Source organism: Nyctereutes procyonoides, unplaced genomic scaffold (genome assembly GCF_905146905.1).
Source record: "Nyctereutes procyonoides isolate TBG_1078 unplaced genomic scaffold, NYPRO_anot_genome, whole genome shotgun sequence".
In the NCBI taxonomy this organism is placed as follows: domain Eukaryota; kingdom Metazoa; phylum Chordata; class Mammalia; order Carnivora; family Canidae; genus Nyctereutes; species Nyctereutes procyonoides.
Window position 1 is genome coordinate 46,264,813 of NW_026575135.1, and position 27,857 is coordinate 46,292,669.

Consider the following 27,857-nt stretch of genomic DNA (forward strand, 5'->3'; position numbering starts at 1 on the left):
TTCTGTGGGTCGAAGGAAGCCACTGAGAGGTTTAAGTATAAAAGAAAAGTGATCGGGGATCCCTGGGTGGCGCAGCGGTTTGGCGCCTGCCTTTGGCCCAGGGTGCGATCCTGGAGACCCGGGATCGACTCCCACGTCGGGTCCCCGGTGCATGGAGCCTGCTTCTCCCTCTGCCTGTGTCTCTGCCTCTCTCTCTCTCTCTCTCTCTCTCTCTGTCTGTGTGTGTGTGTGTGTGTGTGTGACTATCATAAATAAAAAAAAAAAAAAAAGAAAAGTGATCCAGGTTTATATCACCATAGTTGGAGAAAGGTGAGGGGGGAACTTACTGTGTGTGATAGGCCAGGTGGGAAACGAGGGCCTGGAATAAGGAATTCAGGACAAATGCTCACGATTTGGATGGAGGGCTGGGTTGGTTGGGTGGCTCCCTCCCAACAAGCATATTCCTACAGTCTCCTAGTTGTAGACTGAGCTCTGCCATCTAGTTTCTCACATGCCTAACAAAATAAAAGGGTATTTTCCTCTTTGATGTCATTCCCCAGTGTAGACTGGGTTGGTTGGGGAAGTTTTCTTTGCCTTTAGGTGTAGTTAGGTGTATAAACATCTCGACAAAGGACAACAGTAAGAAGGCTATAGTGATTTAAGGGCACTATGCTTGAAGTAGATATCATTTGTTTGATTTTAAGGTTTTTTTTTTCCTTTTAGTAATTTCGACTTCCAACATGGTGCTTGAACTCACAACCCCAAGATCAAGAGTGGTGTGTTCTTCTGATTAAGCCAGCCAGACACCTGTGATGTAAAAATCATTAATAGCTAGGCCACAGTATGTTATAGTTGCTGAAATAATTACCTAGTTGCCTGTTTCATTTCTCTACCCAACCTCCTTAAATACATCTAACCTTTTAAAGTAAGAACACAATTCAAATATCATAATGAAAATGAGTAAAAAGCACAGTCTGCAGGTATCTAACTCCAACATTTGGCCCACAACCACTTAAGACTGTACAGGTCACAGCTGACCATGTGTGACCATACACAATGGCCATGAGTGACAATGGCTGTGCTTTCTGCAGACATTCCTCTTTGTCAAACTGACTTAAAAACACCCCTGTTTAAGACTGCAGGAGCTGTATTTTACTATGGTATTATTAGTTCCTTTGTGCATATTTTATTAAAATTGGAATTAACCCTCAAAGGAAAAAATGGTTTGGATTTTAATTCTAAGCTCTGCTACTTACTAGCTGCGTGATCTTGTGATCTTGAACCTTTATCAGCCTCAGCTTGTTCATCTGTAGAAGGGATAATACTTACATTAAAGGTTTCCTATAAAAACAGGATAAAGTACATAAACTACCTAGACTTATGGGCAATTGGTTCTTAACAACTGTTAACTTGTTTCATGTTTATAAGTGGAGAACATACCTACCTAAGGCCCTAGCCCCAGGTTAATACGCCACTCTTCTCTGCCATCTGCAGTAATTGGCGTATATGACTGCAGCACCCTGATTTCACATAACAAGGCTGAATCCAGCCCCAAACCATCACTGTCCTGCTCTTTACCTCCTTTGCTTCTGATTCTAACTCTTGCCAAACATGGGCACAAAGCTATGGTCCTCAGGAAGGAAGGCACAAGGAGGCCTCCTCCCCCACCTTCAATCCTCCCACAGACTTTGTTTGCAACTCTCTTAAAGCCCTGCCCAAATGACACTTTCACTGACTGTTCCTCCTACAACAGGACAAAACCCATGCATCAGTGCCACGCCTACAAGTCTTTTCTTCACGGTACCCAGAACAGCACGTACAACACTGTGGCTGCAGGATGAACAATGAATGAATGAATGATTGAAAGAACAAATAATTTTTAAAAATGAATGAACAAACTGTGAGGATGGGTACAGACACATTTTCAAAATGGGAGAGGACTAATTCTAATCATTCATAGCCCGGAAAGGGGAAAAGAAAAAAAAAAGGAGGGAAGGTTTAGGAAGATGTTCATCTTTCTTGGGGGTGGGTAGGGAAGGAATAAAGAAGGTTTACGGTAAAATACGCAGGGTCTGGAAAGAAGTGGTCAGCCAGGGGAAGAGAAAAGTGATACAAATTTGACAGAGGAAAGGTTGACTCTAGACTACAACCACCTTTTTCATATTTAGGACCTAAAATTTATGCAAACTGACTATTTGGAAAGATGGTCAGCACACAAAGTAAATACCTTCATCTAAAAAAAATTTCCATGAGCATCAGGCATGACCATTTCATGGGGAGTACTAAGGAAAAGAGATTTTGTCCATAGTGCTATTTTGATAGGATTTCTGATTATTTTTGCAGGGAAAATTTATTTATTGATAAGCATGCCCTTAACTGATTATACATCTCAAAAACATTTCCTGTCAGAAAAGCCTAAGAATCTATTGATGTTAACATTGTCATTTCTTTTTTTTTTTTTAAATTTTTATTTTTTTATTTATTTATGATAGGCACACAGTGAGAGAGAGAGAGAGAGAGGCAGAGACACAGGCAGAGGGAGAAGCAGGCTCCATGCACCGGGAGCCCGACGTGGGATTCGATCCCGGGTCTCCAGGATCGCGCCCTGGGCCAAAGGCAGGCGCTAAACCACTGCGCCACCCAGGGATCCCAACATTGTCATTTCTGATCAAAGAAGACAAACATGATGCAAAAGCCTCCATCAAATTATAGAAATGTCTATGGTATTTTGAAAATTAGTACACAGGCTAAGACTGTAAAAGTTAAATTTCCTTCAACATGCATTAAACAGAAATGAACAAAAATAAATAAATAAACAGAATTGAACAAACAGTGGTTTAAGGGAAAAAAGCACAATTTCTTTTAAATAAAGCTAGAGTCAGTTTGAAATGCTGAGGATGGGAGAAAATGTTAAGAAAATGTTACAGACATTTCACAAAAGCATCAGAGTTCTTGGACACAATTATACATGTAGAGTTACCATCATACGTCCATATACCTGTGTTAATTAAATTCTCCCAATAACTCTGTGAGATAGTTATTTTCATTAAATAGATGAAGTAGCTGTGGTACACAGTCAAGGGCCTTTTCCAAGATCTCAGAGATGATGAGAAGCTAACATGAGGCCAAGAGGCAGGCGCTCTCCTATCTCAAGTGCCTTTGTATCATCAATGAGGAGAATAAATCTGGACAGAAATCAGAGGAGAAATAAAACCTCCCAGGAAATGGATCTAATGGAATTCAAGCACTTGCCTAAAGAAGTTACATTTTCTTTTTCTTTCTTTTCAGGCTTATTGAGCACGTCCTCTGTTCCACATACCCACTGAGATACTTCTCAGGTAAGAAAGCATTCATTCTCCTTGGTCTACTCAGAGTTCAATTAGCAAATTGGATTTGAAACTTATCTGGAGATGAAAAATGTAGGATGTATAATTGCAACATACAGTCCATTCTTCTGTACGTACACACGACACATATACATACACTGTAGTAAATTGCAAAAATGCCCATAAATCTTCACTCCTTCCTGTTTTCACATCTATTCAATGACCTTGCAGCTCCTCCTATCAAGGGCTGGACGCTATTTCCCTGCCCTTCAAATCTGGGCTTACCTCATGCCTTAGCCTACCTAGGCCGAACGAATGTAACAAAAGTATGCCAATTCAATGCCTTTGCTCAAGAGGCACACTTTTGCTGTTTCTTTCTAGGGGCCCTAGACTCTGTCATGTGAGTAAACTCAAGTTATCCTACTGGTAGGTACAAGATCACATGGACCAGAGCTGAGGCCTTAGACATGAAACCTGACAGGAAAAGGTAAGCTGTTCTGCAGCTGACCATACATGAATAAGGCAATTGATGTCCACAATAGCCAAACTGTGGAAGGAGCCTCGGTGTCCATCAAAAGATGAATGGATAAAGAAGATGTGGTTTATGTATACAATGGAATATTACTCAGCCATTAGAAACGACAAATACCCACCATTTGCTTCAATGTGGATGGAACTGGAGGGTATTATGCTGAGTGAAGTAAGTCAATCGGAGAAAGACAAACAGTGTATGTTCTCATTCATTTGGGGAATATGAATAATAGTGAAAGGGAATATAAGGGAAGGGAGAAGAAATGTGTGGGAAATATCAGAAAGGGACACAGAACATAAAGACTCCTAACTATGGGAAACAAACTAGGGGTGGTGGAAGGGGAGGAGGGCGGGGGGTGGGGGTGAATGGGTGACGGGCACTGAGGGGGACACTTGACGGGATGAGCACTGGGTGTTATTCTGTATGTTGGTAAATTGAACACCAATAAAAATTAATTTATTAAAAAAAATGAATAAGGCAATTGTCCTGGAATAGGAGAACCACCCAGCTGAGCCCAGCCTAAGTCTATGACCTACAGAATCACAAGCTAAAGAACTGTCATTGTTTTAACATTGTTTTAATCATTTGTGATGGTTTATCACACACACAACCAAGAAAAAAGAATACTAAGAAAAAATATGCCAAACCACTAGCATACGTAACTCCAGATAATGGAATTTTATTTGCTTCTTTCATGTACTTCTCTGTACTTTCTATTATATATTTCTTTAATTATTATTGAAACACTAAATATAATAAAATTGAAGAGTCCTTGCAAGTTTCTAACTTATTTTAATAACAACTAATTCACAGTCAGGTCTACTTAACTGATATGCTCAAAAAAAGAAGCCAAAATATTCAGAAAAGACAACATTCATCATTTATCTTTCAGTTAAACAAGATAAAAGAAGGACTTGAACACTTTGTAAAGTGGAATGATAACACAGATTTAGCTATAAAATTTCATCTGACTTAACTTGTATTTCTTATATTTAGGTCAGGCATGAGATAACAAAAAAGGTGCCTTTATTTTGTACTTAACTATCATTAATTCCTAAGACATGTTGTTTCAGAAAAATGGATCAATTTTTCAGGTTTGGGGTTCTATTTAAAAAAACAAGAACAACAACAAAACAAAACCAAAACCCTTCAACAAATCTTTCTGTGACTCTTTGCTATACTCGCATCCCATCACCCCTAAGAGGCAACACAAATAATAGGATCCAATTGTTTAAATGTACAAGAGTTTTCTTCCCACTATGTTGCTGTCAGGTTTGGGCTTAGAAAAGAAATAAGTCCTAATTACATAGCACTCTAACTTTCCCAAGATTCTACTGATGTGGAAATAAATGATCATACTTGAAGAAAAAAAAAAGATGTCTAACTATGTTCCTAATACCTGGACTGGCTCATTAAAGGCATGCCAACATCAAATAGGTTAATTCCAAGAAATTTAAAGCCAGTGTTGACAAAACAGGATGAAAGAAATCATTGCTGCTTACTTGATGAGTATACTATGGCAGTAAATTCTGAGTCAAAGATCCAAGAACCAGCTAGCAAGTATTGCAAAGAGGAAAAGCAATGCAAGGATGGACACTGAGTGAAAAAAGTGGCACTTAAATAAGCAATAACTGAGTGCTCATTACAAGTAAGGCACCTTGTTAGGTGAAGAGTAAAATAAAAGAATAAGAAAGTCTCTTCTCTCAAATAGATTAAAGGCTGGTAGGAAAGAGAGACATAGCTGACCAAAATGCAGTCATCAAGAATGCCCAGATGAGCACAGGAAGGGACCCTTCAACAAGTTTCACTACAGGGAACATCTGAACCAGGTCTGAAGGACACATGAGGCTCCTGTACCCATCAGGGAGGCTGTTTGCAACAGTGTTTGGTGCTGTGAACCCCTACCCCTGGCTACCTTGTGAGCCTATGGGCATCTACTCAGAAAAATGTTTTAAACAATGTTTTTAAATGTTTATACATTTAAATGTATAAAATAAAGCAACAAAGACTACAAAAGAAATGAATTATATTGAAACAATACTGAAAAACAAATTTGTGGTGTAATATCTTTGCTTCTTTAATAATGTATTAAATACGAATGTCTAGTGGCAGGTCTAATACCTATTAATATTCTAGTTTCAAAGTTGTGAAGAACATAAGCAATATTTTGAGATCTCAATGGTAATGTGTTTTCTATTGTGGACAGAGTCACATAAACTGTTAATGCCACCACTGCCTCAAAACTGACAGAATTGTTTAAATAGTAGCTAGAGTTAGTAGAAAATAACTGTAAATCTTTCCTCATCCTCTAAAAGACAAATTTTTCTTGATACTAAAGTATAAAAAAGATTTTACCACCTGGAATATTTAAAGGCACAGCCGTCAACCTTCTAACAGCCTTATAAAAAATTACAATGTTATTTATATAATGGTGCTTGTATACACTGAAGATAAAAGGATACAGCAAAATGAAACTGAATGAAGGCATCTCTGTGAAGGGTGAAGTTATGGAGGCACTATGAGTAATAATTCTGGGTGACCTAAAGTGACACAAGAACCTGACTTAAGTACTGAGGTTGGAGTGTGCACTGCATTATCAAATAGCACTTCTCCCCACTGGGTTGAGAGCAGGGAGCAGTTAGTTCACATAAGACCCTCTCAAGCAAAGGCAGAAGCAAGGAAAATCCATCTACTGATTCCCTAATCAGACTCAGAAAAGGCTCAGCTGCATTTACATCTTGAAGAAGGGTCGCCTACCATCTGACCAGATGAATCATGGGCAGAGATAGTATCTTAGGGAAAATCCCTGACTGGGTTCTCTATCTACATAATAATGTTAATGAAGGGTGTAAATCTGAATAAAATAGTACATGCAGAGCCAGCAAAGCTGGAGAGTTGAAGAAATGAAGTAACTTATCCAATGAACAGGCCAAAAAGGACATTTCTATTTATTTTCAGTAACTCCTTCACCTTCTCAACCTAATTATTTCTCCCCAATTCTATGATTTAATAACCCATGAGATATTATTATTGTATTTTTTAAGGTACCATTTTATAAAAATTCCTAGAGGGATCTGAGTAAATACACACTATTCTTCTTTTACCAAACTCATGCAGAAGTCACTCATATAAATTTGCCTTGTAATAATGAAAGCTTTCTTTGTAAAATTACAAGATCTAGGTAAAAATCTTCTACCCAGAAGAACCTAAATACCTCGGGCTTCATGAAGAAATAATTGCTCTAACAGCAGGAATGCGCATGCAGACTTATAAAAATGTCACAAGTATTTAATTTTCTACATGTCTGTTTGTTCACATGTATTTTTATTTCTTGTGGGTTTTAAAGTACAAACCTATAATACAGTGGGAAATGGTGTTAAGCAGTTTCCCAGCAGATTTTTTTTTAATATTTTATTTATTTATTCATTACAGACAAAGAGAAAGAGAGAGAGAGGCAGAGACACAGGCAGAGGGAGAAGCAGGCTCCATGCAGGTAGCCTGACGTGGGACTTGATCCCGGGTCTCCAGGATCAGGCCCTGGGCTGAAGGCGGAGCTAAACCGCTGAGCCACCTGGGCTGCCCTCCTAGCAGATTTAAGGTGTTATTCACTTTAATGTCTATAGAAGTATAATTAACAGGCTGCAGAAGATACTGAGAAAAAAACTAATTCTTTCCCATCTGAGTCATTAGCTCACCTCAGAGGTCTTGTTTGGTAGGTAAGTGAAGAGGACTGGACAGGAGAGCCATCTTTAGATGCTCGCTCGGTTAATGTAGGAAACTCTCAACAGGTAGGCACCACTTGCTTTCTATTCTGAATAGTAAACAACTTACTTCAAAAACAGCAGACAGGTAAGTTCACATCAGTTAGGCTGGTGGAGCTGGAAGCCTCCCACTGCTAAGATGGGACTTGACATGAGCTCCTCCTAAGTCACAAACAACCTCATTAATTGCTACTGAACATGGGAGTCCCTGGATGCCTGCCCTCAGATGCTTTGCCTTGGGCTTTTACATTTCAGGTACTCTTCTGGCTTCTTCGGTAGCAATAGTAAAATCTGGAGAGAACTACAGGTTCAACAAAAATCTCAGACATTCAGAGTAGGCTGTGTGTATGTGTGTGTATATGTGCACATGTGTGTGGGTAGAAATTAACAAGCTGATTCTAAAATTTATATGAATATGCAAAGAGACTAAAATACTCAAAGTAATCTTGGAAAAAAAACAATGGTGAAGGAATTATAACTTGGGGGAAGGAGAAGGAAAAGTAGTGGCTCAGTTATAAGGTAAAACAACAACTTTTAAAAGTTACTTCAGATGAGACATTTTCAACAGAGAAAAGTAATAAGTGTCACTAAATGGTAATTCTTGCCAATAAGGATTTTTAAATCTCAAATACAGTTGGGAAATGAATTAAAAATAGCTAAAATACATGTGAAAAGTGTTCTTATCAAGGAAAACCAAAATAAATCAGATTAATTAAATGGTTTTATAGTTTTTCCATGCCACCAAGAAGAAAACTCAGGTAAATAATGACGTCATGTAAGCTAATCCAAGCCATAGTCTCAAGTTGGAAAAGTGACTACCAAACCAGTAGTCTAAATGAATATCACAGATGCTCTGACTCTGATGACCTGGAAACTCTGTATCTTTTAATGAGTGGTGAACCTCCGTGAAGTGCCTTTTCATCATCTGTAAATTGCATACAAAAATAATACCAGTGCAGTGGTACTGTGCAGACCAAATGAGATAATGTAGTGATGTATGAAAGTACACAGTAAACTATAAAAAGCACTATACAAATATTAGCTATTATATTATTTTTTATTCACCTTATCTACATTGATACACTGCTCCCAAAAAAGGAGGGTGGTCCCCTTGAACAGAAGAGAAAATGACGGTGTGAAAGGCAATTGTGGTTCTATAAAGATACAGTAGTTATATGAGCATGAGCAAGAGAGGGGGAGAGAAAGGAGGAGAGAGAAGAGAGAAGTAAAGGGAGAAAGAGAAAGGGGGATGAGAAGCGGGGAGAGACAGACAGGGACAGAGAGAGAGAGTGCGTGTGTGAGTGTGTGTGTGTGTGTGTGTGTGTGTATGTGTGTGAGGGAGGGGATGAATGAGAGAGAGAGAGAGAGAGAGAGAGAGAGCTTGAAATTGGAAAGTTCCTAAGTTTCTTTTGAAATATCAGGAGAAATAGCCATAGGAACAGTGGAAGAAAAGCCAGCCAGAAGCTTTCTACTGCCCATCACAACAGCATAATTGCAGAATCTGCCTAGTTACTTCACCAATGTTAGTCAAAGAGGATAAACCCACATAATCTTTCCATTATTAATCAAGAAAACGAATACCCATCTATTTATCTAGTGTTAATTAAATCCATCTATGTGCCCAACACCATGCTTAAAAAAGAGACGTGTGGGGGTTCTTGTGGAGACAGGAAGGGATGGGGAAAAAATTGAGAAGTTCTAGCAGGAATCTTTCCTTTCCAGTTTCATGCCTATAGCCCCCAAGTTCTCTCAAATATCAGCTAACGTTAATCTCTGTGGTCCCCACAGCCTCAGCCAAAGCTACTTCTCAGTATCTCGTGAGGACATCAGTCCAACACATGATAATGGTTATAACAGATTTGAAGGTACAATAAAAAGTACTGAATATAGGGGTTTGGAAATTCTGTATTTTCTCCTAATTCCTGAGAAAAGTATGAGGGAAGGGGGAGCAAATTTAACCCAAAGGCTTATCGAATACTCAAGGAGGGCCAAATAAAATGGAAAGTAATGGATTAAGATATCTAATGCCCACCAAAAAAGAGCATTTCACTTCTCCTTGCCTCCTGCCCCAAGCAAAGACTTCCGAATGCCATCTCAGTAACACTGCAAAGAAAAAATGAAAAGAGTGCTTTATTTTAAAATGTAGAAACAGTAATTTCTTTTATTTCTTTGGATACTGCCCTCTATAATTTCACTGACTACTACATATGATGTGGGATAAACAGAGAATGCATGGCATCTCACAAAGAAAACAAGCCAATTTCAGATAAAGAATGGTCAAGAGGGATGCCTGGGTGGCACAATCAGTTGAGCATCTGACTCTTGGTTTCAGCTCAGGTCATGATCTCAGGATTGTGATCTTGGTGTCATGAGATCAAGCTCCATGTTGGGCTCTGTGCTCAGTGTGGAGTCTGCTTGTGACTCTCTCTCGCTCTCCCTCTGCCCCTCACCATGTGTGCTCACTCTCAAGCACTATCTCTCTCAAATAAATAAGTAAATCTTAAAAAAAGAAAAAGAAAAAAAAGAAAATAGAATGGTCAAGAAACCATTTAATTTTGCCTGGAAAGAAAAGTAGTACTGATTTCCAGGTGTGAAATTGTCAGACCCCAAGATGGCCACCAACATCCTGTAGAAAGGAAAGACAGAGAAGCTGGATGTCCCCAGGCTGACTGGCTTCTTGCCAAGAGACTGCACAATGGCTTTTTAGTTAATCCAGAGTTTTATACATCATGTTTGTTGAAAGTAGACATATAATGTTGACCTAGAGTACTTTTTTAGATAGAAATGTTGGAACGTATTTAATTGCCATTTCTACTGTTTGCAGTTAATAGTCTTAAAAAGTTACACTTTCATTATATTTTGTCAGTACCTATGGATTTCATTATGACTATGGCATCTAATTACTGTTTTCTACATGAAGGAATTAAGAAACTCTGCCGCTTATGCTTTACAAGATGCTAGAATGTCAAATACCCTTTCCTTTTGTCTGTTGACACATTCCACTTGTATTTCTCCACTGTATCCATGGTGCTTCACTCTAATGCCAATGTTAAAATATGTGATTAGTGTCACTACTTAATTTTCTTAACAAGCTATCAGACAATAATGCATGCCTCAATTATATTATTTTTTTCAAAAAAAAAGACTATAAATTGCTGAAAAGTTTAAAATTTTCTGGGTACTGAGATACATCAATTCTGTGAAAAAGTGAGCGAGCATTTTACATGGAAACACACCTTACCTATACTGAAAAATGAAACCAGGTAAGTGGTCCTTGGAGAGGAAGACTTGATTTCTTCAGTATGTATGGTACTTTAAGTTGCCAACTATCAACTGTGCCATGAAAACACTCCTCCACGCAGTGCAAGCCTAGGTCTGCTGACTGGCTCCCAGGTTGCATGCAGGCTATGTGACGGGAATAACAGAGCCAAGAGGAAATACAACACCAACAAGTTTCTCCTGGGGATTCTGATGAGTCTGCTTTTGTGATAAAAAACAAACACCTGCACCAAGATGCAAATCTTTCTTGATTTTTTTAAATAAAATCTGGATTCATTTGCGGCCAGAATAAAAAGTTTAGCAATACATTCTTTTCTGTGAAGCCACACATTATTACACATTTTGAGAGAGATGAAGATAACCAAAGCTGTCAGATAAGAGATCTAAATTAATCAAGGCTCTACAGAAGGTAACTATTAACACTCATGTTAAAACCATGTAAGGCCTCAGCCCTTCCATGTGGCTTCAAAGTTATTTCAGGGGCTCCTCAGGCCTTCAAGAGTAAGTACTGTCTATTTGTAAAATAAGATGTCCCACACAATATATATTCTAACACTTTTCCAGTGCATTTGGTTGTTTACAGGAGATATATTTGAGATAATGTTCTTTTATCCAACCAGATTAAAGGATCAGAAATAAAAGTTTGGAGAAAGGTTACTCTAAGGGAAGAGATATTTCTCTGTACCACCTGGCACCTTACACTGCTCTCTATCCATAGATGAGGATGTGGCCTTGCTGACTCTGTATCTGATTCAAGAACTGATTGCTTGCAAGAATTTCCTTAAATGGAAAGGCCCAGACTCTGAAAGGTGAATTTTTCTAGAACGGAGATATAAATCCTTAATAAAGAGCAACTGCATGGTCTCAAAACATGACTTTTATTCAGATCCAGCAGCAGCAGCTAACTCCATGCAGGCACTGCCATAACTCGGTAGCCTCAATAGGGAACAAGGTATAGCAGAAGCACCACCCCCAGGCATCCTGTATGCTCTGTCTGCATGGTCTCCCCATTCTGATCAGTTTCTGTGTCCTTGGCTGATTAAACCTGGAATTGGCAATGGAGGCATCTGTTCTCTCTTCCCAAAGATTCAAAACCCCTTGAAATACCACTTAGCATCAGAAATGGGTCTAAAACCCCTGCAGATGGTGTGTGACCTGGGACCGGCCCCTTCATAACGGGTCAGACTTTGAAAAAGACCTGGAAAGGGGGGAAGCACAGAAGAGTACGTTGAAGACGGCTCAATTTGAGGCAGAAGAGCCTCTGGCCCAGAGTCTGTGAGGGCTCAACCAGGAGCTTCTGGCAGAGTGTCAGCGGAATCTCTCTTCTCTGCCTCACAGCCAGGGCCAGTGACTAAACACTAGGGCCATCCCATCTTCTGTTTCGGGTCCACTCAAGCCCTTTTCTCCTGACAAAATGCATCGGGGAGAGAAGCTCTGTGCTCACTGATCCCACCCTTCCAAATGCACTGGAAATGGCTACAGAAGTAGGAGGAGGAAACTAAACGTGGGGTATTGAATAGAGGGCAGAAAAATTTGAAATAGGATACACTTCATCTTCTCTATAAAATTAAGTAAAATGATGTTTTCACTGGTTTTACGTAATAAAGTAAACAAGGGGAAGATTCATTCCCAATGTAACTATCCTAAAATGTCTCTGCTAAATATTTCTCCTCCCAGACAGAGCTGGTGTTAACTTTCCGTTACCTAGGATACATGAATTGAGATGGCAACCAAACATTTCTATTGATGAAAGGATAAGGGATTTCTTTTATTTACTGTATGTTTGATTGAGGAAGACTGACCAGACACAGGCCTGAATCACCACTGTATTTTTTTTAAATCACTGTTAAGAATTTTTTACTCCAGATCTTTTCTTGGGTTAGAATTGTGTTTTCTTTTATTTCTTTTTTTTTTAAGAAAAAGATTTTATTTATCTATTCAAGAAAGTCATAGAGAGAGAGAGACAGAGACACAGGCAGAGGGAGAAGCAGGTTCCCCACAGGGAGCCTGATGCGGGACTTGATCCCAGGACCCTGGGATCACAACCTGAATAGAAGGCAGATGCTCAACTACTGAGCCACCCAGGTGTCCCTAGAATTCTGTTTTTCAATATCAGTGCAAAGTCAGCAGGGCATTTAGAAAATGATTTATGTAGAATAAAAAACCATATACAAACACTAGATGATTGTGCACAAGTCTGAGAAGAGTATGGTGGTTATAGCAAACCTAACTAAACAGAGTGGGAGTTAGCAATTTCTAAACTGTTATAAGAAAAACAACATCCACCAAAACAATTCTATTGCCAACAAAACACAAAGACACCCAAATCTGGGAGATAGAAAAAGACCAACCAGATCATTTTTAGATGAGTGTTAGCTATATTCTAGTTCCCTTCCTTAAAAGACTGGGAGAGAATAAATTAAAAAAAAAAAAAGGTTGGGAGAGAAACTAAAAGTGGACAGAGTTGAGCCATAGCATTGAGATCCAGACTAAAGGAAGGAAAATAAAAAGGAAAAAGAAAGGATGGATTCAATTCATTGCTGAGTTTGATTTGTCAACCTTATTGGAGCCAAAGCAAACTTTCTGGCATTAGAAGGCCGCACTTAGAAGAGACAAAACTCCCATAGTTGTAACCCTCTCTGTGAATTCTGACTGCCTTTAATAGAATTAGTGGCTTCCTTATTTGGGCTCCCAGAACATTTTATCCCTATCTTTGTTTAGCCTATCTTATTATGGTAATAGAGCATAGGAGCTAAGAGTCTGGGCACTGAATCAGGTGCCTGGTTTTGACCATTCTTCCCCTTACTATCTATGGTAATATATATTATAGAAACTCAAATACCCTTCACCTCAATTTCCTCATTTGTTAAAGGGATTAATAATAGTACCTGCTACAAATGGTGCTTTGTGTATTGAAGATTAAATGATATACTTGTAAAGTCTTTAAAACACAATTCAAGTTTTATGTTGAATAAATGTTTATCATCATTTCTTCAAAAAAGTACATCTGCTTAAAACAGGTGTGTGAATGAGGGCATGTCAGGAAGAATGTTTAAAGTTAGGCTGAGAAGTTAAAAAAAATTATGTTTTTATTTCCAGGACACTCCATGGTCCCCTATATATTGAATTGAACACTTTCACAGCAATCTAACTGAAGTTCTCCATAACTAACCTTTGTGCCTAGATTATTTTTTATGAGCTGGCTAAATAAGTGCTAAGATACAAAAGGGGAGGTGGGCAGTATGCATGGCCAATCTGTTATGAAACAGTTTCTCTCTAATCCCGAAAGTCTTTAAAAAGTGGCTTTATTTTCCTTAGTTTCAGTTCTTTTAAAAATCTTGGAATGGGGTCACATTTTATGAGGGTTCCACCCCAATTGCATCCTTTCTTCAAAAAAGTTTAAAACGTTTTCAAGTTATCCTGAAAGGATAACAAAAGGGAGCTGAGAATCAAAAGGCCACCCTCTAAAGAATAATGGGCTATAATAAGGAGCTCTGGTGCTGGACAAGTGGGTAGTGACAAGGTGGTGGGCTCTATGCTCACTGAAAATTAAAAGAATTTTAAACAAAACAAAACATCAAAATTTTATATTTTTTGAAAATCCTAAAATTGGTAGTATCAATGGTGTTATAATACTTACTGCCATATATTTTCATTGCTTTTACTATTCCTTAAAGGAAGATAGGATTTTGTGTTGTTGTTGTTGTTTTAGATAAGAGGTGTTTAGGTGATGCTTGAAAGTGGGATTTTTCTAGACATACAACCGCTGAAGCCAATTCCATGACACTTGATCCAATGGTAAAATCAAAAAAAGAAAAGAAAACAAAGACCCCTAAAATTTTTATCAGCAACATAATATAAACACATGTAGTATGACAACCTATGCTGTGACATCAAATGACCAGTTAATGATAACAGGATAACAGGGCATATTGATAAGCCCTCAAATTAGAATATAAAAATAAACTTATTAAAGACAGAAAAAAAAATTGGACATATAAACATAAACCCTTGGTCTTTTGAAAAAAAAATTATTTTCCTGCTCTGTCACAAACATGGCCCCGTTGTCAAAGTAGCTGGTGCTCTCATGAAACCAAAACAAAAAACACCCATCAGGGGCACCTGGGTGGCTGAGTGGTTGAGCATTTGCCTTTGGCTCAGGTCATGGTCCCAGGGCCCTGGGATCGAGTCCCACATGGAGCTTCTCCCTCTGCCTATGTCTCTGTGTCTCTCATGAATAAATAAATAAAATCTAAAACAAAACAAAAGCATCCTTCATTCCAAATTTGTTTTCTAATAGAGCACGTATAACAAAGAACCTGGGCTCCTTGATGAGTCATTGATCCCATGTTTGAAATAAGGAAATCAAGATGATTTTGCTATTTCTTACTGAAATAAAACAACAGTTTCAAAGATGTCTGGAAGTGGTTTTAAATTAGGAAAATAAATTCATCTGGAAGAGGCTCCAAATGGTCAAAGTGTGACAGAAGCAACCAGAAGAAAATTATGGTCAGTTGGTACCCATTCAGTCTATAAAAGGCTATAAACCAAAATGATGCTCAAAAGGGTCAAATAATATAAAGTACAGTCAAGCAAAGTCCTACCTACTGATGTGAATTAAATAAATGCTGCCTGATTACAAAAACATAATCCTATGACCACCAATCAAGGGCCCAAGGGGCACCATACAGTAAAATGCAACATATGGTGAGATGTAATTTTGGTCTTCAAACCAAAATGCCTATTGGAACTAACTGGATTAAGAGTCATTAAACAGATACAGGGGTAGACTCCAGGAAAAAATGTTTCTAGAACCGTATCTCCACTGGAGGGAGATATTGCTCTGGTACCCATATGGGAACTGAGTCTACCTTCTTCCTCTAGTAGAATATGTGGCCTTCTTGACCTTGATTCTGGCTTAAAAACTTCATGTTTATAAACATTTTATAAAGTAAAATACATGGATAAAAGTATAAATGCCTGTGGCAGAGTGACAGATCTTTTGTTTCATATCTGGCAGCACCATACACACAGGCAACTATGTATACTCACTAGAGAAACAAAGTCCAGGGAAGCTTTGTGAGGATAGGTTGCATACACTTCTACCCTCCCTGATCAAAACATTTCCAATACATTTCTATATCCTTAGCTAATCAGATGGAAAATTATAGTGGGAGTGAGTGCTGGGTCTCTCCCTATCGATCCACAATCAACCTGAAACACTGAAGATTTATTATAATTAGTGAATTCATATAAAAGTGTTACCAATTTCTCAAAGGTTTTTTGTCATTATGCATTTTCTCAAAAACTGATATTGGAAGTATAATATGCTATACAATATATTACTGTGATTAAGAACCATTCTAGGGTTTAGAATTTAGAAGCTTTGATCATCCATCATTCTACATGTTGGTAAAGTGAGAGCTATTTTTACAAACCAAGCAAAGATTTTATTAATTTTGACAGGTATTTCACTCCAGTACCACCAAAGGTTAGCTATATAGCCATGCTGCTCTGAGCCCTTCACCAGATCCAGTGCAACATGGATCCTGTCCTGAGCCATACATAGTGATGACACAGAAGGAGTTCACTGAAGCTTGCCTGGGAAGCTGGCCTGAAGACCCAAAGGCTGAGGGAAAAAAGTAAGTGCCAAACAAGGCCTAAAGCTCTATTACAAGGATGAGTGGCCAGAATAAGACATGAAGAATGGCCAGAAGGGGAGAATAACAAAAGAGTAGGAGCTACCAATACGGAAGCCAACATAACCACTACTTTCCATTATCCACATCAATAACACTGCTTTGAAATAAGGTGCACCTATGAAATATCTGACACACCTTTGACATAAAGATGCTCAGTAAATATTAGTTCTTTTTCTTTTCTACTAATCCCATTCCTTAGCAGTAGAGCATTATTGTAACAAATTTATACCAAGCAATTTCCATGGGTGGCCAAAGAGCTAGTCAAAATACTACTTAAACCTAGCTAAATAATCTAATTAAAATAATGACCTAATTAAAAATAATTGAGTTAAAATAATATTGAATAAAATAATACCCAAAATATTTTCTCTATAAAAGTTCTTTCACTTTTTTGAATAGGTGTCTGTCTCCATCTTAATAGGCACAACTTAGAATAAGTATGAAAGAAACAAACTTCTCAAATGTCATATTTTTCAAGAGGAGAGGGCACCGACAAAAATGATGTACCTCATACAAGGTATTTATTAAAAAGGCTTTATTCATTGTAATGAACTAATGTATAAAGTGCAAGTGATTTTAGTGCTCCAACACTGCATATATGGAATACTCTAATCCAACAAGGTTTATGGAAGTAATTTGCCCCCACAAAAAGATGTGTACATGTCATCTTCTCACCTCCATTGCCCTCCATTAATCAGGTGTCTCTTTCATTGAACACCCTCTAGTTTACTCAGGTGTGAGGAGACAGACCCTGTGTGGTAGCTGTACTTTCCAGGAAGTATTTACTTTAAGAGTGGCTCATTGTTTCCTTTGAAGAAGGAATATGTTTTCAAGGCTCCTAGTTTCAAAACCATTTTATGATTTATTGTGTTCTTTGGTTTTCTTTTTCCTTACAAACATCTGTGTAACATCCACATAAGTGATTAGAAATACATCCAATGGAACCTTCTGAAATAGACCCAGGAAATAGTTCACACTAAATCATGGCCAAGGGTGGGTGGTCAAGTGCCACAACACTACAACATAAACACACATGCACACATTCACATGCACACACAAATGAAATCTTACATTTGAAAGACAGCAGGTGCCAAACAGCATGCTTGACAAAAACACTGAAAAATACATATAAAAATTTAGATTAAAATAACAGGGATTAGCTGTGCACTTTTTGTAACATATTCATATCTTTAAGATTTTGGAAGCTACGTATTTTTTCAAATACTAGCATTTTTTAAAAGATCTATTTATTTTATTTTTATTTATTTATTTTTTAGATTTTATTTATTTATTCCTGAGAGACACACAGAGAGACAGAGATATAGGCAGAGGGAGAAGCAGGCTCCCTGCAGGGAGCCCAATGCAGGACTTGATCCCAAGATGCTGGGATCACGACCTAAACTGAAGGCAGATGCTCAAACACTGAGCCACTCAGGCGTCCCTATTTATTTATTTGAGAGAGAGAGGGATAGCATGTGGCAGGGAGGGGCAGAGAGAGAGAATCCCAAGCAGACCTCACACTGAGTGCAGAGCCCATCAAGAGACTTGATCTCATGACCCCAAGATCATGACCTGAACTGAAATCAAGAGTAAGATGTTTAACCGACTGTGCCGCCCAGGCTCCCCTAAAATTCCACATCTTCAATTAAAAGGGTGCTTATCATCTAATGGAAGAAGCATTATAATAAATCTGATGAGATTTTTACACTATTATCCAGAATGATTTTATGTTCAATAACACTGAAAAAGCCAGTATATCTAGAGTATTTTTGGCATTAAAGGAAGAGTAGAAGTTGCCTTAGAATGGTCCTTTTGGTGCAGAAAAACCCCACAAAAAACAAAAAATGGGGAGAAATAAAAAAATAAAGGAAAAAAAAACAAAGTGAGTAAAAATGCAGATCCTAAGCTATGCAATTGTAGCTTCATACTTCATTTCACCTAAACTATATAGGTGTCTTCTATTCTGTAAAATGACTGCCGAGTTCATCTGAATTTGATTTTATAGTTTTCACTGCTATGATTCAGCAATTGCCCACTACTCCCAAATAATCAAGGTATGGTGAAAATACAGCCAAACTATAGTTCCAACTCTTGAGAGCATAACCCCTGGCATATACAGTTTGCACAAAGAGAAATACTGGAATTAATTTGAACTTATTTATGCTTGAAAAGTAAAGCATATTCAGTGCAATAGGTGATCCACATGCTCTTAACCAAAGTTACCAGATTTTATGAACTCCTTCTGGTTAGTTGTCAAACATTTTGGGGAAGAATCCATACTTCCATACTTGAAGTCCAACTGAAGAATAATGAATAAGTAATAGCTACCAGAAATATATTTTGGAAATCCAGGATTCCAAATGTCAAACATTTTGGGGAAGAATCCATACTTCCATACTTGAAGTCCAACTGAAGAATAATGAATAAGTAATAGCTACCAGAAATATATTTTGGAAATCCAGGATTCATTGTGCTTCCTGCCAGAGAACTTTGCAAAAACAATTTAAACACTAAAATTTTAGCTTCATAAGGAAAACCTGCCATTTGATATAAATTATATGATGTTTTCCCCATGTTTCACAAAGTATACCAAACTTACAGTGGATTCATAGGGGAGAGTAGATGTTCCTTTTGGTCATTATGAAACAATTAGTAACATAAACCTGACTGAACCACACATCATAATTAGGAGGAAAGAAGTCCTGATTAAACATCTGGATCTCTTTAATAGCAACTTCAATATAATCATCAGTTAACCGCACAGCTTTGGAATATTAAAATAAGAATGTGTGATCCCAAGCAAAGCCTCAAATGAACACCTCTAGCACCATTCAAGTATTGGAGTCATTCAACAAATAATAGAGAATGTGCTGGAGAAGTATTTACATTCCAGCACCTGTTGCTCATTAACTGAATCCACTAGGGCAAGAAATTGAACCTTGTTGCACTTAGGTTTCTTATCCTTGAAGCCAGGATAATACTACTCATGTGGCCCAGTTCATATAGAACTGTAGCACCAAAGCCAGCAGCCACAGTAGTGAAAGAGAAAGTAATAATACAATTTTCATTTTCTGAGGGCTTATTCTGTGTCATGGACTGAAAACAACATAGTGAGACAGGCATGCCTTTATTTGTAGACAAGGACGCTGAGGTTCAGAGATAAGAACGTGCACAAAGTTGCACATGTGTTGCTGGCAGAGTCCAAGTGTGAACACAAATTACTCTGACTTGGGAGGTCATGAGGTGGTTTCACATCTCAAAATGCATTCCCATGTGTCATCTAATGAGGTAATGCTATTGACCACACATTATAAATGGCAAAGCACCAGAGTAATGCAATGTGTGATTACTGTAATTTTTTAAAGTTGCTAAAATGTACTTTCTGCTGAATATATAATACTATTCCTAGTAAAAACCCATCAATTCAAGAAACTAAGTAAGGAAAAAGTATGAATGAATGAATGAATATGCAACTTGTCACCTAAAACATGAAAAGTAACTTCAAAATAGATGTGACAGTTGGTGATGTTATTTTGTACATTTGTGCATTCACACACATCCAAACAAAGTCCCAACCCACAAACATCAAGTATCTCTCAAGGCGCCAATGGAAGTTGCTGTAATCATTAAAAAGCCAGGAGATTTATTGTGTATGGGTCATGGCTCCCCAAGTCCATACTGACTACCTGGCAGGCTGCTCACAGGAGGTTATTAGAGACATAGGACAAGTATGTTAGGATGCAAATAGTCTGTGGCCAACCCTCCCAGGGAAGCAAAGGGCAGCAAGTTAGCAAAGCTGCTCCCTGTTGGCAGCCAAAAACAATTACAGTTAACTGGAAAAGTAACAAAGGCGTATCAGCCATCTCCACACTGTCCTAATTTTTCTAAACTTTTAAAACAAATGAAAGATTCCATTTACCAACAACAGGAAACTATAGTTAAATTCACATGCTATTTACTTGCATTCTTTGTCCAGAAAAAGGTTCAGTCCTGAGTGAAGTAGAAAAGGCAGAAAAAAGTGACCTCTATACTTCTACATTTCTGCTTTTCTGAAATTGTCCCCACTTTTCTTAGGGCCTCCATGCTGCACCTAGCTTATCCTACCTCAGGCAGCAAGGCCCCAAATATCTGTGACCACTTGCCCCCTTCCTTTTACTGTGTCACTGTTCTGTGTTTCTTCTAGAAGAGATGAAATAAAACCCAAAGGCCAGAATGTATAGGTACATGGACCACAACACTGATGGGTCCTGGGCAAATACTAGTAAATAATAACGTATGATCCTTGCCCTCAAAGAACTCACAGTCTGGACATGTCAACAATGAGTAACATTACAGAGTAGAGCACGCTAGCCCTGGGAAGTGTACAGGAGAGAATATATATGCAGTCTTGGCAACAGGGAAGGAAGAAAGGACCTTACCACATTTGGGTTGATCTTATGGCGAAAGCATGTGATGTTCACCACGTATGGCCAATCGTCAGGCTCCATCAGCACCCCAGCAGCATGAGCACACGTGACATGGAAGGAGGCTGGGCAGCGGCCATAAGAACATTGGATACAGGCTCCAGAAACCTTCTTAACCCGGTGTCTGCAGAAGATGCATTTCTGGAGGGTTAAAACAAAGAACATCAATTCAAACTCTGTAATTTAGCCGACTTCCATGCCTCACAGAATAATAGCTATTGGAGGGGCAGAACTAATCAGTTCTGATATAATCATATCAACATGTCCTGACCCTCCAGAGGACCAAGTGATGAGAGCAACTGTGACAATATAAGTAGTATACTTTTAATGAAACATACTCTGATGGTCACATACTACCAAACAAACATATGTTGAAATACTTCCTGTGGTTAGGAAAGCCAAACTCTTTGCATATGCTTCTCTAGGCACAGTGAGGAAAGACTCCAAGGGTGCTCCTGTAAATTACCCATGAATGCTTCAGTTACTTCTCTTTTACCTTCTGCATGGCAGGGCTCTTGGTACATTAAGAGATAAAATGTGGGTTTGGAAGATAGGTACCTACTCCCCTAAATTAGATGAGGTCTTCAGAAATATCCTAAATAGCACAGAGATAGTCAAGGAACTGTAAAATGTTAATGGTCCAATGTGGAAACTAGAGGCTCAAGTGTTTAGTAATACAAATCTGAACCCTTCATGACTGACATTAAAATAGGCTTCCCAAAGTGAGAAAATTGAAAAATCACCCCAAAGGGCATAATTTTGTTGAGTATCTATAGCTGCTATGCCTGGTGAAGAAAGAACGAAAATAAAAACAGCAATAATTATTATCACAATCTAAAAATTAAATTGTATACTATTAGCCCTAGATATTATCAATATATTTGTTATGAAAGATGGGAAAAATCAAACAGCTTCACTAAATGTACGATTAATGAATTATTTAGGGTTAGAAAAAAATGGTTCTAGAACAACATAGGGTAGGTTTAGAAAGCAGAAAAAACAGAATGATCAAAAAGCTTTGACTTTTCATTCCTAAGGATGAAAAAGGTCTGCAATCTGATCAAATACTGGCACAGCTGCTCTTCTTTTATAGGGACATTTTCCTTCCCAGGACAGAAAAGGTACTTAAACTCAATGCCTTTTGGGGATCATAATATTTTATCACATACCTGTAAGAGTCAATGTGCACTTAACTTCTAACTCTTCCTTGTCCTCACATCTGTCTGATCAGCAACTTTAGTCTTCTAGATTCTGTACCTTAGTCTTGCTCTGATCTTTCCCTGCCCATCTATACCAACTGCTACTGCCTCTGCCCATGGTACCCACCATAGTAATGCCTTTCTTATTGGTCTTTTATTCCATCTCCATTCATCTTCCACAGGCCTGCCAGAATGATCTCTTTACAACATAAATCCAGTGTCAGCCCCCTGTTTAAATGTCCTTCAAAGGCTTCTCCTTATCTCCAAAACATTCCAGAAAGAAGGAACAGTATGACATGGAAGGGAAAAGCTTATAATAGGCCTTTAGAGTCTATCTGAGCAGTCTTATTTCTCACTAGTCCCCATAAGGGCACTACACGCCAGGATTTTTATACACCTGGATTCAATGTACAATTAAGTACTTTTAAGTGGTAGTTAAGGATGTGGCTTAGCTGATTATCACACATACACACACACACCACAGAACCACAGAACTGAAATAGGACCCATTATAATCTGAATAAAAGCATTATTTAATATCTAGGTGTCTTAGCAATTGTTGCTATCAGTGTCAATACATTCTTGGTAATTCTTGGTATTTTGGTATTTTTTTGCCAATTCCAATTTTTAGAATTGTGATGGCAGATATAATAGGAAAAACTCGTATCATGAGCCCCAGACATAATCAGACAATCTTTTAAGAGCCTAATCATACTACCTGAAAGGCAGCATTTGACTAAGTTCAGATATTGACAGATCTGAAAGTAAAAATGGTTTCCCATTTTCCTAATTAAATAGGATTTTTTTAAGAGTAGGAAAGACTGGGCAGCCCCGGTGGCTCAGCAGTTTAGCGCCGCCTTCAGACCAGGGCCTGATCCTGGAGTCCCAGGATTGAGTCACACGTCAGGCTCCCTGCATGCAGCCTGCTTCTCCCTCTGCCTGTGTCTCTGCCTCTCTCTATGTGTGTCTCTCATGAATAAATAAATAAAATCTTAAAAAAAAAAAAAGAGTAGGAAAGACTGAGGCATCTGGGTGGTTCAGTGGTTGAGCAACTGCCTTTGGCTCAGATCATGATCCTGGGGTCCCACGATGGAGTCCCACTTTGAGCTCCCTGCAGGGAGACTGCTTCTCCCTCTCCCTGTGTCCCTGCCTCTCTCTGTATGTCTCTCATGAATGAATAAATGAAATCTTAAAAAAAAAAAGAGTACTAGAGTATTATGACTTAAGCTAATTAATGAATTGGTAACTCCAGCCTCTTCCACCATCAACTTCCTAATTAAACAGAGGACCTCCAGGAAAGGCAAAGGAAACAGAGATAATACACTTAAGCCCAGTGAGGACTCAGTTCTTGGAATCTCATAAGGGAAGGCCTCTCCTTTCCCAGGAAGATGAGAAGTGGGCATTTCTAAGGATACAACCAGTATCCTTACAAAGTCAACCTAATGTCAGACTATTATAATTTGATGCTCTGGAAAATGTTTATTCATAGAGTTGGGAAGTCTGACTTAAACAGCAACCAGGTTTTTGAGGAGATAGAGAAATACATAAAACGGACTAGGGGAGCCATTCTGTATCTTATAGTACAGTTTGTGCTGTATTTCCAAACGCCATTTTCACTTGCTTGTACTAAACCAGTTGTTCTGTATCCTGGATGAAACATCTTGTGGCAATCTGACACCTACACATATCTGGGCCACAGAACTTAATTCAGCAGGGCAAAGACAAGGACAAATAGTTCTTAACAATGGTACAATGTAAATGTAATAAGCACACTGAAAGAAGTAGAGACAAAGACACATATGGAACCTGAATGACTGGTGCAACGAGTTATGCCTGGAGGCAAGACAGGAAGGCAAGAAGGCCTTCAGGAAACACATGGCTGATTGGATCAAGATGATGGACTCAGCCTGTGCTACAACTTTCCCAGTTCCAATCCCTACATAAAGATAAAGGAAAAAGAGTAAAACCATAATAGTACTGACTACCAAGAAAAACTGCAAGTAATGACAGGGAGCATATCCCCAGCAAACAGTTGTTAGTTGGTACCTCTGAGGAGATGGTTCTGGCAAGGCCAATGCCAAGAGTAGAAGCAAAAACCTAAAAGACAAACTACCCACTGTTGGACCAGCCGATGGTCCATCCTGCCCAATCATTAACCACAGTGAGGTAATCCTCTTTGATCTGAATCCAATCCTAAAATCTGACTCATTATTCACCAGTAAGATAAGTGGATTCTCATTTGGGCTGAAGAAGGAAAAAGTGTACACACCATGCACAACTAAAATATAACCAGATACTTTCAAAATCACAATCATTTGAGGGAAAACAAAAATAAACGAGAGGTGCTATGATTACTAAATAGAAGAATATCTGACCTAAGGAGTCAAGTTAAATGGAAGTACAAACTGAGTTGAAAAGAGGTAAAGTGTATATAATGATAGAGATTCTAAAATATACCTCATTAATTAGAAAATAAGTAACAACTACATAGTAAAGAAATTCAAAATATCAGTCAAAAAAAATCAAGATGTGCTGAATATTGGATTGTATCCCACTGAAGGTCAAATTAGCAACTGGAATATGGAGCCTAGAGATTGTACAGAACACAGAAGAAAATTTTAAAAAATAGAACACAAATGCTAAGCAAAATGGAAAAGAGATCCAGATGTTCTATTATCTTTCTAAAAGGCATCTTAGAGGAATAAAAAAAGAGGAAATAACAGAAATTTTCCAGACTTGAAAAAAAGCCCAACAAGTAGGATTAAAAAAAAAAAATCACCTACACACATATTAACCTCAAAATAAAAAGAGAAATATCTCAAAATCTTCCAGAGAAGAAAAGGGAAAAATCTGATTACCATTAGATCTCTAATTTGCAACGGTGAATGCTAACAGATAACAAAACAACGTCTTCAGTTTCCAGAGGAAAATTAAATTTGGTCTATATTCAGCCTAATTATCATTCAAATGTGAGGCCAAACATAAAGCCTTTTTCTTTTCTTTTCCATATACAAAGATGAGATGTATGTGTGAAGTGAAGAGCAACCAAAATGCTAAATATGTAGATAAGTCTAAATGAATACTGACTTTATAAACAGTAATAGTAATGTCTTCTGGGTTTCAAATATAGAGAATTAGAAAAGATGACAATTTAAGCACATAAAGAAGTGGCAAAGGACGTTTAAAATGTTCTAACGTTCTTGAATTGTCTGGGACGGGGTAAAAGTATCAATTACCTAATGATGTGAAAAACAAAACAGAATAAGGAAAAATTATAAGTTCAAACAAAGACACGAAAGGAAGGAAACAGAAGTGGAATAAACAAGCACAAAGGGAAAAAAACGTTTTAAATTGGCAGAGCTAAACCCAAATATGCCACTGTATTATGTGTAAACAGACCAAGGGTAGTAAACTTTTTCTTAAAGTGCCAGATAATAGATATTTTAGGCTTGTATGGTATAGAGTCCCCGTTGCAAACACTCAACTCTGCCACTGTAGCACAAAAGCAGCCACAGATAACCTGCAAATGATGACTTACTGTATTTCAGTACTTTATTTTTTCTTTTTAATGTCTATCTTTTCTTAAATTTTTTATAAATTTATTTTTTATTGGTGTTCAATTTGCCAACATATAGAATAACACCCAGTGCCCATCCCATCAAGTGACCCCCTCAGTGCCCATAACCCAGTCACTCCCAACCCCCGCTACCTCCCTTTCTACCACCCCTAGTTCGTTTCCCAGAGTTAGGAGTCTTTCATGTTCTATCTCCCTTTCTGATATTTCCCACTCATTTTTTTCTCCTTTCTTTATTCCCTTTCACTATTTTTTATATTCCCCAAATGAATGAGACCATATAATGTTTGTCCTCCGATTGACTTATTTCACTCAGCATAATACCCTCCAGTTCCATCCACATCGAAACAAATGGTGGGTATTTGTCGTTTCTAATGGCTGAGTAATATTCCATTGTGTACATAGACCACATCTTCTTTATCCATTCATCTTTTGATGGACACCGAGGCTCCTTCCACAGCTTGGCTACTGTGGACATTGCTGCTATAAACATCGGGGTGCAGGTGTCCCGGTGTTTCACTGCATCTGTATCTTTGGGGTAAATCCCCAGCAGTGCAATTGATAGGTCGTAGGGCAGATCTATTGAACCTCCACACAGTTTTCCAGAGTGGCTGCACCAGTTCCCATTCCCACCAACAGCGCAAGAGGGTTCCCCTTTCTCCACATCCTCTCCAACATTTGTGGTTTCCTGCCTTAGTACAACTTTATTTCTAACAGCAAGCACACACCTTAGTTTGCTGACCCCTGCCACATAGGCCATGAGCACATATTTGAAGTTAATAGGCTGAGAATTGATAGAATTAGTATTTAAGAATGATCACTCTCCTAACGACTGAGAACAAACTGATGGTTGATGGAGAGATGTAGGTGGGGGATGGGCTGGATGGGTCATGGGTATTAAGGAAGACACTTGTTATAAGGAGCATTGGGTGTTCATTGAATTCTACTCCAGAAAAACCAATATTACACTATATGTAAGCTACCTAAAATTTAAATTAAAAAAGAAAAAGAAAAAAAAGTAAAAAGAATGATCACTCTCACAGCAAAGATGGATCAAGGTGGGAAAACAAACTGTTAGGAAGTGACAGAAATATTGAGGCACAGGATGATGAGGACTTGGGTTAGGAAAATAGCTATTGGAGGAAGGTAAATTTTGAGTTTTTTACTCTGTTATCCTTTGTTGACAGAAATTTTACGTCTTCCTCTAAATAGAGCCACTAACTGAAGATCAAGGTTGGACAGTCTGTATTCTGTAAGAAAGACCCTCTCTAGCAGCGGCCTTAGTAAAAATGGATGGGGGTAGGAGCAACACAGATTCTAGAAGGACAGGGGTAGCAGAGAGTGTGTGAACAGCTAGATTATCAGGCATTCAGAAGCAGAAAAGGTTCAGAAAGATAGGGTCATTCTTCCTGCAATCCATGGAGGTACTACTGTCCTACTAGGAAAAGGATGAGGAGCCAGTCAGTAGATGACAGTTAATGAATCAGGCAGTTTGAGAAGTCAAATAAGGCAGCCTAGAAGAGCACCATTTTGGGTGCTTCAGAACAAAGTTGAGGCGGGCTGCTATCCAGCACAGCAGGAAAATGCTAGCAAAGACAACACGAGAGAATGACTATAAAGTGTCCTTCCCCTTCCTGTTTCCTAGGGAGGATGGCTGGGATGTAATAGCTACATTAAAGTGAATCCAAACAAGTAGATCATGGTGAAGCTATGCACCTGCTCATCTGTTTCCTCAACACTGAAAAAAGAAAGAAAGAAAGAAAAAAGAGCCCTCACTATAGAACTATTCCACAGGGACTTTAGAGCCAGTCAGAGTCGCAGGGAGGCCTGCAGAGTCATAGCTACAGATGGCTGGCCCCACACCTAGAGTCTCAGTGTGCCTGGCTAGGGCCACTGAATTTGCATTTCTAACAAGCTCCCAGTAGTGCTGATGCTGTTGATCCAGGGACCACACTTTGAGAACCATGGACTGAGGATTAAAGGGTTAAAGGACGTCGATTATTCTGAGATCCTCTAGGATAAGGCAATTCAGGAAGTACAAT

At 38.4% G+C, this 27,857-nt stretch overlaps 1 protein-coding gene across 8 annotated transcripts in view; it reads right to left on the minus strand.

The window, feature by feature from the left end:
• The window catches only part of KDM4C (lysine demethylase 4C), a 428,768-nt gene that overhangs the window by 41,273 nt on the left and 359,638 nt on the right, over nucleotides 1–27,857 (minus strand). For 6 of the 8 annotated variants that reach the window (XM_055302072.1, XM_055302073.1, XM_055302067.1 and 3 more), the window contains 2 exons: nucleotides 20,998–21,183; nucleotides 1,236–1,286 (listed from right to left, as the gene is read on the minus strand). In XM_055302072.1, the coding sequence (XP_055158047.1) occupies nucleotides 1,236–1,286; nucleotides 20,998–21,183 (237 nt within the window). The remainder of the gene's footprint in view (nucleotides 1–1,235; nucleotides 1,287–20,997; nucleotides 21,184–27,857) is intronic. The other 2 variants (XM_055302075.1, XM_055302074.1) reach the window with 1 other exon arrangement.